At 52.1% G+C, this 12,449-nt stretch overlaps 5 protein-coding genes across 5 annotated transcripts; 3 read left to right on the forward strand and 2 right to left on the reverse strand.

The window, feature by feature from the left end:
- Positions 1–6: 6 nt before the first annotated feature.
- Positions 7–1,410, reverse strand: Z517_07555 (uncharacterized protein; the record flags this gene model as incomplete). The annotated part of the gene is made up of 6 exons (XM_013426076.1): positions 7–458; positions 510–582; positions 635–676; positions 729–914; positions 967–1,153; positions 1,205–1,410. 6 exons carry the CDS (start codon positions 1,408–1,410, stop codon positions 7–9), a joined length of 1,146 nt encoding a protein of 381 aa, XP_013281530.1.
- Positions 1,411–2,732: 1,322 nt separating this feature from the next.
- Positions 2,733–5,495, forward strand: Z517_07556 (uncharacterized protein; the record flags this gene model as incomplete). Its single annotated transcript, XM_013426077.1, has 1 exon — positions 2,733–5,495. One exon carries the CDS (start codon positions 2,733–2,735, stop codon positions 5,493–5,495), a length of 2,763 nt encoding a protein of 920 aa, XP_013281531.1.
- A 763-nt stretch (positions 5,496–6,258) lies between these two features.
- On the reverse strand, positions 6,259–7,545 carry Z517_07557 (uncharacterized protein; the record flags this gene model as incomplete). The annotated part of the gene is made up of 1 exon (XM_013426078.1): positions 6,259–7,545. One exon carries the CDS (start codon positions 7,543–7,545, stop codon positions 6,259–6,261), a length of 1,287 nt encoding a protein of 428 aa, XP_013281532.1.
- A 1,441-nt stretch (positions 7,546–8,986) lies between these two features.
- On the forward strand, positions 8,987–9,931 carry Z517_07558 (uncharacterized protein; the record flags this gene model as incomplete). Its single annotated transcript, XM_013426079.1, has 2 exons — positions 8,987–9,456; positions 9,505–9,931. The coding sequence occupies 2 exons, from the start codon at positions 8,987–8,989 to the stop codon at positions 9,929–9,931; spliced, it is 897 nt and encodes a 298-aa protein (XP_013281533.1).
- Positions 9,932–10,757: 826 nt separating this feature from the next.
- On the forward strand, positions 10,758–11,795 carry Z517_07559 (uncharacterized protein; the record flags this gene model as incomplete). Its single annotated transcript, XM_013426080.1, has 3 exons — positions 10,758–10,830; positions 10,939–11,023; positions 11,234–11,795. 3 exons carry the CDS (start codon positions 10,758–10,760, stop codon positions 11,793–11,795), a joined length of 720 nt encoding a protein of 239 aa, XP_013281534.1.
- Between the last annotated feature and the right edge of the window lie 654 nt (positions 11,796–12,449).

Raw genomic sequence — 12,449 nt, forward strand, 5'->3', positions numbered from 1 at the left:
AACAAGTCAAGTAGCAGATTGACTCGGGATAGTTGTCCTGTCATGGAATGTTGCATTACCATTTGTGTTGTTGTTACTGAGAGTCGTGTTGGTGGTTCCAGAGCCTATCCGGGTTGCCTGGAGGGAACCTGACCTCTCGTCCTTGGAACTTCTTTCTTTGGAAGTTCTCGACGTGCGAGACAGAGCACGATCAGGGATGACGGCGGTTGGACTGACGACAGGGCGGGTCAGGTCCTCTTCTGGATTGTATGCAGAAGCTTCGAGGTCATCGAAGTCTTGGCCAGGGTTTGCAGTTTGGTATTCGCAGCTCTTGATGAACCAGAAGAACCCAGATGCAACGAGCGAACCGAGCAGAGGGCCTACCCAGTAAATCCAGTGTTCACTTGGGAACGAGCGGTTAGCAACGCAGGGGCCAAAGCTTCGAGCCGGATTCAAAGATCCGCCGGTGTAGTACACGCCTAGATATTCTGTCAGTGGCAGGCAGGTTGTGCGGTCAGACTCCGGCTTACCAGCCAACTCAGCGATGAAAAGAGACAAGCCGATTCCCACTGGGGCGAGGAATGTCCCTTTGTGTTTTTCAGCCTGGAAGGAAGTGTCAGTCAGGAACGCATGGATCATCGTTGTAACCACTCACAGCCAACATGAAGATGGTGAAGACCAGTTGGGCAGTGAGAAACTATAAAAGATGTTAGCAGCCACCCCCGGGTCTATTATGTCAAGAGACAGACCATCTCAATGAAGAGTCCTTGGGCCTTATTTGTTCCCCCACTAAGAGAAGTTGTGACAGCGAGGGGCCCTGGGAAAAGTGCTTTGACAACCCCAGCGGACGCCATAGCCCCTAGCATTTGTGCGATGAAGACCAAGGCACCTCGAACAAAAGGTACGGCGCCAATAAGGCAGAGACCGAGAGTGACCTGCTATATTGTCAGACCATTTGTCCACATCTCTTTGCTCTAGTTTTCGTACGGCAGGATTGAAGAGGCCACCGGAAATTCTGAAGAAAATCCACGCGTTGACCGCAAGGGAAAACCCGAAGCACAGGCTAATGTATAGGAGCTGAATAGGATTCGGCCCTTGAGGAAGGTCTGTACTTGTGTTGCCAGTAACAGTCTGGGGAGTGTTGGCCACCTGGGTGCCGGCGAAGGCGAAGAAGCTAGAGCAAGGTCAGTACAAAGGCCTTTTGCGATAAGAAGAGGACGCTCACAGAAAGAGGAATGTGCCAACGAATTCGCCAGCCATGGCAATGAAATGGTTTCGGGGCTTGTTTGGAATTCTCAGGAAAAAGGAGCTGGGTTTTGGGCCCTGCATTTTCTCGTCTTCACCAGCAGGTGTCGCTCCAGTCCTTGATTTTCCTTTTCGACGTCCAAAGATACCGGGAAGGAATCCGGACTTGGGACTGATTCTATCCATCGTTGTCCGCGTTGAAGCTTTCTCACACTGCTGATACTAGATGGCGAGGAAAGGTGCGGGTTCTTTTGCGAGGAAGGTGCTGCCCGAATACGAGGCTGAGGCCGTGTTAGAGGGCAAGTATACAACAGACGCAACTGGTTTTACACCACCCAGTTCAAGAAGAACGACAGCACGTGAAAAAAACAAGGCGCCCAAAGCCCAAAAGATAGAGGGGTTTTGAGGAGAAGTAAAATATTTTTGCTGAGGATAGAGGAGATAAGGAAGGGTCAGTTGATCTACGTGTCAAGAAGTCATGGTGGTCTCCCAGCCGCATACGAAGGCTGTAGGATGGTCATACGGCTCTTGGGAAACGGCACAGACGCCATCGAAGTAAAAAGTGGTGGGAGGTTGATATGGCGATCGACGTTCAGTAGGCGAATGGTCGATGAATTGACATGGATGAGACATCGGTTTGTGAAGTTGTGGCATCGGTATTGGCATAGACATGACGAAAGCGGCACCACGGGAAACATCCAACAGGGCATGGTGCGCCCTCAGGTCACTCTTAGATGGGGTTAATAGGGCCAATCACCCCTAAAGGGCCAAAGCTAAGCTGAAATGGGGGCGAAAGAGGGGTTCATCACACGGAAATGGAGCCATCTAGAGGCCATAGATTGGCCCGCTAATTGAAGCCCAAAGCCTACAAGTAAATACCAAGCACAGACTTGGGGAGAGAACTCGTCAAAAGATCTCGAAAGCCAAGATTGATGGGTCTGGAACACCCTCGAGTACGAGTACAAGCACAGCCCAAGACTCTGAAATATAGAACACACGTAGCTCGAACAGAATAACATATACCTACTGGTAGCTCACATGCTCGAACTACAGATAGTAGCGGGTCAACAATATCTTCAATGTCATCATGACTTTTGCTCGCTTCGTGCTGGCACCATTTGGTGTCTGCGAACCCCCTGCGACACGTAAAGCACCCACCAAGGAGAATGCCAATCACGTGACACTTACCCTTGCCTGGTGGCTGCCCTTGTTGGCGGCAATCCCGCACTCGGTTTTCCGGCTCATTCAGTGGCAGTGGCCAGGGTCTACCAATTAACTCGTATCCTGCCCTGCCCAGTATCAGGCTGCAACTGGCACTTTTTGATCTGTGACAAGAACATCTTTTCTACACAACGCGAGCACCACTCCACCTTCGTTTGAACGCTCGTCCCGAGTTAGATCGTCTGTTGCACTGTTGTCGTCCTTGTCGCAACTGCAGCCAGTTTCAACCGCATGGAGGATTGTGCCACTCCCTGATTTGTGGCAATAGCCAGTTATATTAGCCCAACATGCGTCCCCTCCGCTTCTTGTTGTTACTCTTCTTTTTTGTCGCCCTTCCTGTAGCATTGACCTTTTGGTCATTGCTGGCTGCGAGCGTGAACGCTGTCGACTCGTTTCAACCCGGCCTCGACACGAAATCTGGGCGCCTTAGGGCGTTCTTTTCCTTCTCGACCCCCTCCTCCCTATTTCCACCTTCTGCGGTTATCAGCCTAACCAACGACAACTCGACCTTCTTCCTAGCCAGACCGGCTGCTTTTGGTCCCAGCCTTCCGTCCAAGGGCTTAAGTGGCCGGCTGTGGGTCGGTAAGGGTTTTGGGGACGATGCTTTGCTGAAGGAAGAGAACATTCAAGTGGCAGGGTGGGAATTGGGCTGCTCCGACGTTCCAGGATGGGCTGAAGAGAAGGCAAAGAGCATCAAGAATCTTCCAGCAGTCGACCAAAGTCAGGCAAGGACAAAAATACCACGAAGCATAGACAAAGATGGATCATTTCGTGACGATTCCGGACTCCTCTCCGACGAGACTTTCCTTCAAGACGACGGTACCGACGACTATTTACACCGGCCTCTACCTGACTCGAACCCTGCAACCCCTGGCGAACCAGGCGAGCCTGCCAACGCCGATCTCTCAGACAAGAAGCAGGCTACTCACGCGGACATTGAATCACTGCAAGAGAGCGCCGACATTACAGGCAAGATTGTCATGCTGAGCCGTGGCGGCTGCGGATTCCTGGAGAAAGTCAAGTGGGCTCAACGTCGTGGGGGTATTGCCCTCATTGTCGGCGACAACGAGAAAGGAGCGCAGTTGACAATCATGTATGCGAAGGGCGATACATCGAATATCACGATCCCTGCATTATTCACTTCATACACATCAGCCCACCTCCTATCTTCACTGGTGCCTCAAGAAGACGGTGACGACGAGGATGCCAACTCCAAGGCTCACGATAAGGCCACAACGGGTAATTCTGGTGCAGACCAGAAACAACACGACAACCAGCCCATCTTTACGTCCACCAAATCTGGAGTTACGAAACCGACATCTCTTTCGGCAGCTACATCTGACGAGGAGAGGGATGAGAGTTGGATGAAGAATGTCTTGTCAGTCATGGGATTAGGAGATAACTCTCCGTTTTCTCATTCGGAAGACAGCCGTCGTCCACCTAGCAGCGGCAATATCGATTGGGTCCTTCTGGAAGATTGGAAGGAGGACGCTGGCCCGGGTTTGAAGGATAGCAAGAACACATTGACAAACGTCGCTACGGTGGCCACCTCGGCCCTCAAGGCCAAGTCAACGAGTACCAAACGGACTGGCGCGGATGATTTTGTGATAGGAGTCCAAGACTGGCGAGACACTGATCTTGTGGCACCGAAACCCACCACCACCTCGCAAAACGCTCCTGAAGAAGCCGGCAAGGGTTTGCCCACCGATACTGCGAGCTCGGCGAAAGCTTCAAGCAGTCCAGATTCAACTCTAAAAGGTGGCAGTATCACTCCTGGCAGCGGAGAATACGACCATGAAAAGTCAGAGCATTTGAATCGCTTCCAACGAGGTAATGTACCATCAGACCGGGGACATAGAAATTCCGATAACCATCAAGGCCAAGAAAAGGGATCTTGGTTTCATGTTTTCCGCTCTGGCCAGGGAACCAATGGAATTCCGGAAGGAAGCGTACCCCTTGACGAACACGACAACCAGGGAAAGGAAAAGAGCTCGAAAATAACCGGCTCGGACGACGAACCTGACCGTCCTGGTCTATGGGTTACTCTCACGCCCACAAGTGTCTCTGCTAGTCCGTTCGTCGACACACTTCTGGTACTGGTGGTCAGTCCACTAGTGACATTGACAGTGGTATACGCCCTTTTGCTTCTCCGCTCGAGGATTCGACGCCGCAGATGGCGCGCACCAAAATCCCTGGTCGACAGACTGCCAGTTCGTACTTATCACACTATGAGCACGACCTCGTCTACCACTACTTCGCGGGTGGAATCCCCAGACAATGCTTCGGCCACTTCACCACTACTTATTTCTGCGAGCCAGAATGTGTCACAACGACCTCGTCCGCGCTCTCAGACTACTACGGGCATCTTCTCCGGTGGAAGTGTAGAAAGTCAACTTTCGCACTCTCGAAGTCCGCACACAGAGAAACTTACTTCGAAACCGGCTAAACGGAAGCGATACACAGGTCGACAAGTCGAATGTGTAGTATGTCTCGAAGAATACGTCGATGGCGAAAGTCAAGTCATGTCTTTACCATGTGGGCATGAGTTTCATGTTGATTGCATCACGCCTTGGCTTATTACAAGGAGGCGGACCTGTCCGATATGTAAGGGAGATGTTGTGAGGAGCATGGCAAGGCAGGGTCTACAGCGGTATGATGAGGACGATGAGGAAGAAGATGATATCAGCGGCGATAATTTCGGAATCGGGCGGAGGCAAGGTGAAAGAACCAGCGATGATATTCAAACCCGTGTGGCTCAAACTGTGAACCGGGAACCAAGTGCAGCGATTCCGATTCCCTCTTTGAACAGAGATGATGAGGATGTCGAACGAGGGCAGGACCCAGACGTACCTCTTTTGGGCGGAGCAGAATCACTGAGCTCGGAAACTACCATCACACCGCAGAGACTCCGCCAGGATCATGCGAGGGGTACGGAGAGACGTGGGGACCGCGAAGGACAATCGATGTGGAGGAATATGGTCTCCGCGAGTGTTGGTCGACTCAGTGGAGATACACTCTGGAGACAGACACCAGTAGACCGAAGCCGGTGAGCTGGTTTATGTTTCCCTGGTTACCGCACACCTTGATAGGATATGCATTTGGTGTTGCCTCAATCACGGATGTCGGATGTCGAAGCTCCTCCTTTGTCTCCACAGTCGGGCATTTTTCGCAGAGGATGGATGCGACTGGCATTGGGACATGAGGAAGTGAGATCATGATCCCGCTTCGTCGTCACACCTTTGGCTTAACTGGGGCGACCCTGAGTTTGGGTATGGTGCCCACGGGGTATCACTTTATATTGTCTGTCGCAGGTGGAACCATGACGACGGCCTGAGTCCGGGGACTGTAATGAACACTGTGCAACAAGGGGCGTCTGTAGCTGTATTTTTTTTAGCCGGGTAGGAGAGGATACTACATCCCTAGTCATTCGACAAAAACAAAGCCTACAAATCGAGGTTAAAATCCCTCAAGAAAGCGCTCAGTAGAGCAAAGACCAAAACAAGCCAATTTTCACTCGAATCATCTTCATTTCACGGGGTATTTCTTCAACAAGGCTATATAGTAGTACATCGGTATTAGAACTCGGCTCGCCGGACAGATGGAGCCAACGTAGAAATGGGTTCAGACAGCCATCCATGCTCCTATATGGTATATGGCACCTTTTACATCTTTGCATCTTGTCCATGTCCTGTTCTGAAAATGCCTCCCTGACAGATTTAGTATCTCGCTCATTTGGTACCCTCAGAAGAAGATTGGGTAAACGAGGGAATCACAGCACAGCACAATGCAACACGATGGATTGGGGTCGTCGTCTCATCTCACTCTCGGGAAAGGCGTCCAGTTGCCCGTACCGCTGGCTTTCTTGCTGGTCCTCAGATCCTGCTGTGACGCCCTCTTTTTGACATTTAGTGGTGGGACTGGCTCCGGCTCCGGTGTACCAGTGGGATGCTCGTCGTCGACCAGATAATGCCGGGTCACCGCGCTGATGCCACTTAGATCTGGCTTGTAAGGCTGTAGGCTGCTGGGCATGACCCATCCTTCAGGTGCCGGAATCTCGACCTTCTCCCCCGTTTCTGAGTCGACCAGGAAATGTCGCGCCGGGAGGATTTCGACAGCTTTGATGGGTTGCGTGTAGGTGTAGTAGTGGTGCACGTGGATTTCGCGGGTGATTTCTTCTTGCACTATCTCCTTTGTGTCCTGTTTGACGACTTCGTGTGTTACCGCCGGTCGGAGAATCTCTTCAACCTCGGTATGCTCACTTTTCCCCGGCTTGAACCCGGGCGGGAGAAGTGCATGATCGTTCTTCTCGGCGTCGGCGTTGGGTTTGGGGGACGTTGTGCGTTGCGTCGTGTCGGTCGGTTGGACGTGCGAAAAGTATGAGCTGGGAATGTGGTAGAGGGGATTGAGTGGGGAGGGGTCGTTGGGGGCCAGAGGTTGATAGCGTGCCGTCCTGAAGGGATTGGGAAGGCCAGGAGAGCCAGCTGAGGATGACTTTTCGCTGTCGGAATCTGCCTTTGGACTCTGCTCTCCTGGCGAGGACTTGGGTCTTAGAGAGAGGGGCACATGAGTCGTCGTCGAGACGGTGGGTTTTGGCTCATCCGAGAGGCCCTTCTTCGATTTGGGACGATCAGCGGTTCCAAGTGACTTCTTTCGGAGAGAGGATGACCGACCGGGGACTCCATGAACTGGCAATTGGGGCAAGATTGTTGCATCTTTCGGATCCAGCGATGGTCCCCGGGGGTGGGGAGAAGTTGGCGGCATCGCAGAAACACTGGCAGACTTCTTCAACATGTGCTGAGAAGGGCGCTTTTGCAGACGGCTTCTTGAGCGAGTAGGACGAACGGCATGCGAAGGTTCATGACTGTGATTGAGGGTTGGATTAGCTGTGGCAGGCCGCGGGAATGGCTCTTGCCATTGAAGAGGGGCACCGTGGTAACTATGGCTGTGGCTGAGATTCCGACCGTGGTTCGGATTCTGGCTGCGATGTCTTTGTTTCCCCGTCGCGGTGGTGGTGTCGCTACCTGTATGCATGACGTAGGGGAAGCACTTCGGGTCGCAGTCTGCGGCATTCCTGAGCCGTTGAGTCGCTGTCATGGCCATACTGCACAAAACAAGAAAAAGTGGCTCTCTTGCCTCCAGCCTATTGAGTACAATTGCAGGTCTGTCAAAGGAGACACGAGAGGCAGATCGGGGTTGGAGAGGTGCGAACAAGAACGGAGTCACCCAGATCACCTTACCTTCGTTCCCAGGTTCCCAGGTTTCCCAGCTCCCTTTTTCTCTTCCCACGCTACTCACCTCCTGTTTGAGTCTTGGGTAAACCCTACTTGTTTTCCCCATTAACGGGATTTCTCAAGCGACAGGAAAACTGCTTTTCTGCATGGCTAAGCCTGAACCGCACGACCGGTCCACCTCGTCTACAAGCACAATATTGAAGACTTTACCCAAAATGGCGCAAAGGAACAACGGTCGTCAGGGAAGACCCATGAAGCGGATGTTCACCTCGAGTGATCCAAAATCCACAGCACCTGCGCCTTCGGAAGCGATTGGGCGATAACCCATGGCAACTTTGGCAGAGGTTCGACCAGGGCATACTAGACCAACCCCAAGCCACGCGGGAGTGCAGAAGGGCCTCGAGCTGGTTCCTTAGGGCTCCAGGGGAAGAGCGTGGAGGGGTCTTAGGCACATGTACTAGCGGGTCAGAGAGTGCCACAGTGGAATCGGTGGCGGGTGCTTGTAGGGGTTCAAGGATTGGGCCGGCAGATCAAGGATTCCGCCCCCATCAACAATTGAACAGGTCAGGAGAGACCTTCCGTTTGTCACCACTGTGGCTTGACGCTCAGACGTCAGATCAGCAGCGGGATTGGGACCCCTGTGAAGCCTCTTTTTGGACCTCACGAGCCACATTCTCGAACGATTGATGGTGCCGCAGTCCCATCATGACGCAGACAGCAGCTCTTCAGCTCCACGTCCCCGTGCGATGACGAAGTCTCGAATACACTCAGTGCTGGTATGAGGGCAATGGCCACAGAGACTTGAATCGGACAAAGACCATCCCCCACCTTGTGCTTTTACAGAAACGAATAGTCTTGTCGTCACAATATGGGGTTGTTTGACGATGGAAATGGATACCTTCCTGCGTAGATGACCCGAATGGGACTGCGCTTCAGACTCAATCTTTGGTCGTCAACCCCGCTAAGACTTGTTCAGTACATCTGGATCAGTTTCAGCTCATCCAGCATCAGATCGACATGCGAAAAGGGACCTTGATTGCCGAGATCAGATACCAATCGCCCACAGCTTTGCGATATTCGGCAAAAAAGTCGATCCGCTCTGACCTCACCTGAAGCGGATGGCCCAAGCTTAGCGCATCTCCAGATGATATCACGGTTTCTGCAAGGTTTGAAGTTGTCTCATACGATGTCCATGGGTCTTTGATGTATATAACGTAGCACTTCTGAGTGTTTGGGGAAAGGCTGCCCATCATCCCTCCCGAACGAGACTATTTTACTACTTACTACCTTGAAAGGCCTATCCAGACACAATGGAAGCAGCAAAAGCAGCCGTCCAGAAGATCACCGGTAACCGGGGCCACCACACCACGGTGGAAGAATCGGTCAACCCAGCAGTCACTCATGAAACTGTCAAGCCTCACCGGCATGAGGAAGCCACCCAAGCCGTCGACCGCGAGGTGCATCAACATCACTACCACACCACAGTGCAGCCTCTAACCCACACCGAAAGACTCCCAGAGAAGCATCATCACAACATCTTGCCCGTAGAGCACCGGGAGTTTCACCATGACAACGAGTCCGAGACCAAGGAGAGGATTGCCGCCGACCTAGGTCGTTTCAAGGACCACTCGACGACTCATGAGACTCACCACACCCAAGCCGCTGCACCGACCGTTACCGGAGAGCATGTACATCATCATGTCCATGAAACCGTGGTGCCTGTCGTCCACAAGGAGACCATCCAGCCCGAAGTTGTGCACACCACCGTTCCCATTCACGAGTTAGTTCCCTCCCAGATTGCTTAGTGTTGTTGACTGACCTTTTGAAGGACACACCATGCTGCAGCTCAACATCATGGACTTTCGGCACTACCCATGAAGACCTTGGACGAATTTAAAAAGGCTGGCGGGTCTCTCACTGGCGGAAGCCATTCTGCGCATGAAGAGTACCAGGGTGCGCCGCGACCATATAATGACAAACTTTCTACGACGTTTGAGAAGTTAGAGGAGAAGTTCCATGGCACTTCTTCGAGCCCTACCACCAACAAGACTCATCGACCTACTGACTCTGGGGTGAGTGGTGTTGGCCATGATCATGGTAACGCCGGTGCTCTGGGAAAAGAACACCACCACGTGGCCGGAAACGGACTTGATTCTACCAATCGGCATAACGATGGTGTCAAACCCAGTTTGGGCGACCGATTGAACCCTCGTGTAGACGCTGATCGGGATGGAAAAGCTGGCGTGATGGATTAACGTGGGGCGGATGGGTATCAAAGCGTGGAGTTATTGTCTTGATGGTCAAGACTATGGGAAATGAAACCTTGAGGGTGTGGATATTTATGTATATAGCAACGAGCAATACCCTATATCGACTGGTACACGGTATTGTATCTGGGATTGGTATCTTTGCGAGGGATAAGCTCTAGCAAAGATTAACATGTATCTAATGTTTATACAAACAACAAAAGCTATGCAAAAGTCACCCTGGTGGTTCTATCAGCAGCACGAGAAACATATTTGGCGATCAGTAATCAACTGCGCAACCTTTGCCTATTACTGCAGGATCGGGAATCTTTCCCTCCCTCTCCTCATTGTACGGCAGCCTCGGTTAATGGGTGTTCTTCTCCTATTAGTTCGATCCCTCATTTGGAGGGGTTTGCTTGGAAGTTTCCTGTTGGTCTACAAATCAAAGAGCTTGAAAGAGTCGATGCGGGGAATGTTTTCTTAGGAGAGAAATCGTGTAATCGGATCGGATTGGATTCGTCTTCGCGTTTAGGCACGAAGTCCTTTGTTATGAGTACGTGATTTCGAGTACGCTGCCTGGTGCTCTCGGAGAAAGAACCGAGACGTGACATGGAAACATTGGGTGGAGAAAGTCTTTTCTTTGATAGGGCGCGGTTCTTGCTTTGAAATATATACAGACATGGACTGAGTACATTTCTTGGGATTCTATTCCACTGCATTCTATTGAGGATTTTCCTGATTTCCATTCTCCAAATCTTTTTACATCTCGGGTCTTCCTTCTCGTGAATTCAGCCAGGTTTCCCTCTTCTTCTCGTAACTAGTCACCGCCACGACCATGTCCGACGAAGTCATCCTCTACGATCTCCCCTCAAAGGGCGGTTTCTCTTGGAGTCTGAATCCGTGGAAAAGTATGTCTGCGTGCCCACCTCCCACAGACCATGAAATCCACCTGCAGCATGAACCGTGATATCGCTGAGAAAGCATTGTCGATTCCTGTTGCTGACAACCTGAGACAGCCCGTCTTGTGCTCAACTACAAGGGCATCCCGTACAAGACCGAGTGGGTCGAATATCCGGATCTGAAGCCGACGTTTACAAAGTTGTATGTCAAGTCTATACCCTGGCGCTCTCGGTCTACAGGGATGCATTCCGTGCGTTATTGCGAGGGTGTCTGGTACTAGTCGATGTCAGTGTTGGAGATACTCGATACTCGACATAGCCTGATGCTTGATCTCATGCCCCAGCCCAAATGATGAAGAGAAGACCAAAAGAGAAACGAGAAAACATCTACTCACTCGGTGGAAAATTCCAGTGGCATCCCTCCCAACACCAACCAACCATGGGAATACACCTCGCCGGCCGTCCGCCTCCCGTCGGGCGAGTACGTGATGGAGTCGCGCGCCATCGTCGACAAGCTCGAGAAGCTATACCCGTCGCCGCCGCTATACCTGGACTCGCCGTACCTGGCGCGGGTGGAGCAGCTCCTCCCCAAAGTGGCGACGGCGTTCCGCCCCATCTTCATGCCGGGGGTGCCCAAGACGTTTCTGAATCCACCGTCGTACGCGTACTTTGTGGCGTCGCGCGAGAAATCCGTCGGCATGACGCTGGACGAGTACGAGGCCAAGAACGCCGAGCAGGCCTGGAAGGACGTCGAGGCCCCGGTCAAGGAACTGGGCGAGCTCTACGCCGAGAACCCCGACGGACCTTTCCTCTTGGGCAAGCAGCTCTCGTACGCCGACATCATGGTCCTGGGCTTCCTGCGTATGATTGACCGCTTGGGCCACAAGGAGAGGTTCCTCGCGCTCGAGGGTGGTGATAAGCTCAGGGCGTTGTATGAAGCTAGTGCGAAGTGGCTGGAGAGGGATTCTTACTGATGAAGGGATGCTAAGGGTGTTCCTCTCTAGGGAGGAGAGGAGGGGGGAATGTTGAGAACATACATATTGCGCATGTTCATGTATGTATCTGTATGTGTGTGTGTGTGTGTGTGTGTGTGCGTGTGTGCGTGTGTGTCTGTATCTGAGTGAGTAAGTCAGGGAGTACCTAGCACCTCCCCATCTTGTGAGGTAACTAGGCAATCAATTGATTGATATCCTCATCCCTCATCCGCCGTGTCGACTGACTCCTCGTCATCACATCTAAATAGCCAAAGATACCTCTAGTTCAGTACTCGGTACAGCATTATGTACTATGTACTATGGATATACCCACTGACCTCCCCACTGACCTCTCCCGCGCCTTTTTACCAGAGAAAGCAATTCTAACACATTCTCGATGCAGAAAGAGCCCCCCTCCCCCCTTTTTTTGCGTCCGACGCTAGTTACATAGCCTTGCACCTCCCCTGGTGGCCACCTTGCTGACGCTGACTACGGATAACAAATCGACGCAAATCGATAGAAATCGCTACAAATCGCGACAATGATGTAGTGAAGACGTGGGGAGGAGGAGAGGGGAGGGAGAGGGACGGCCTAAGGCATTAAGGAATTAAGGCACAATACTGATACCTCGTACATGCATACCTCATACTGCGT

Source organism: Fonsecaea pedrosoi (genome assembly GCF_000835455.1).
Source record: "Fonsecaea pedrosoi CBS 271.37 unplaced genomic scaffold supercont1.5, whole genome shotgun sequence".
Classification (NCBI taxonomy): Eukaryota; Fungi; Ascomycota; class Eurotiomycetes; order Chaetothyriales; family Herpotrichiellaceae; genus Fonsecaea; species Fonsecaea pedrosoi.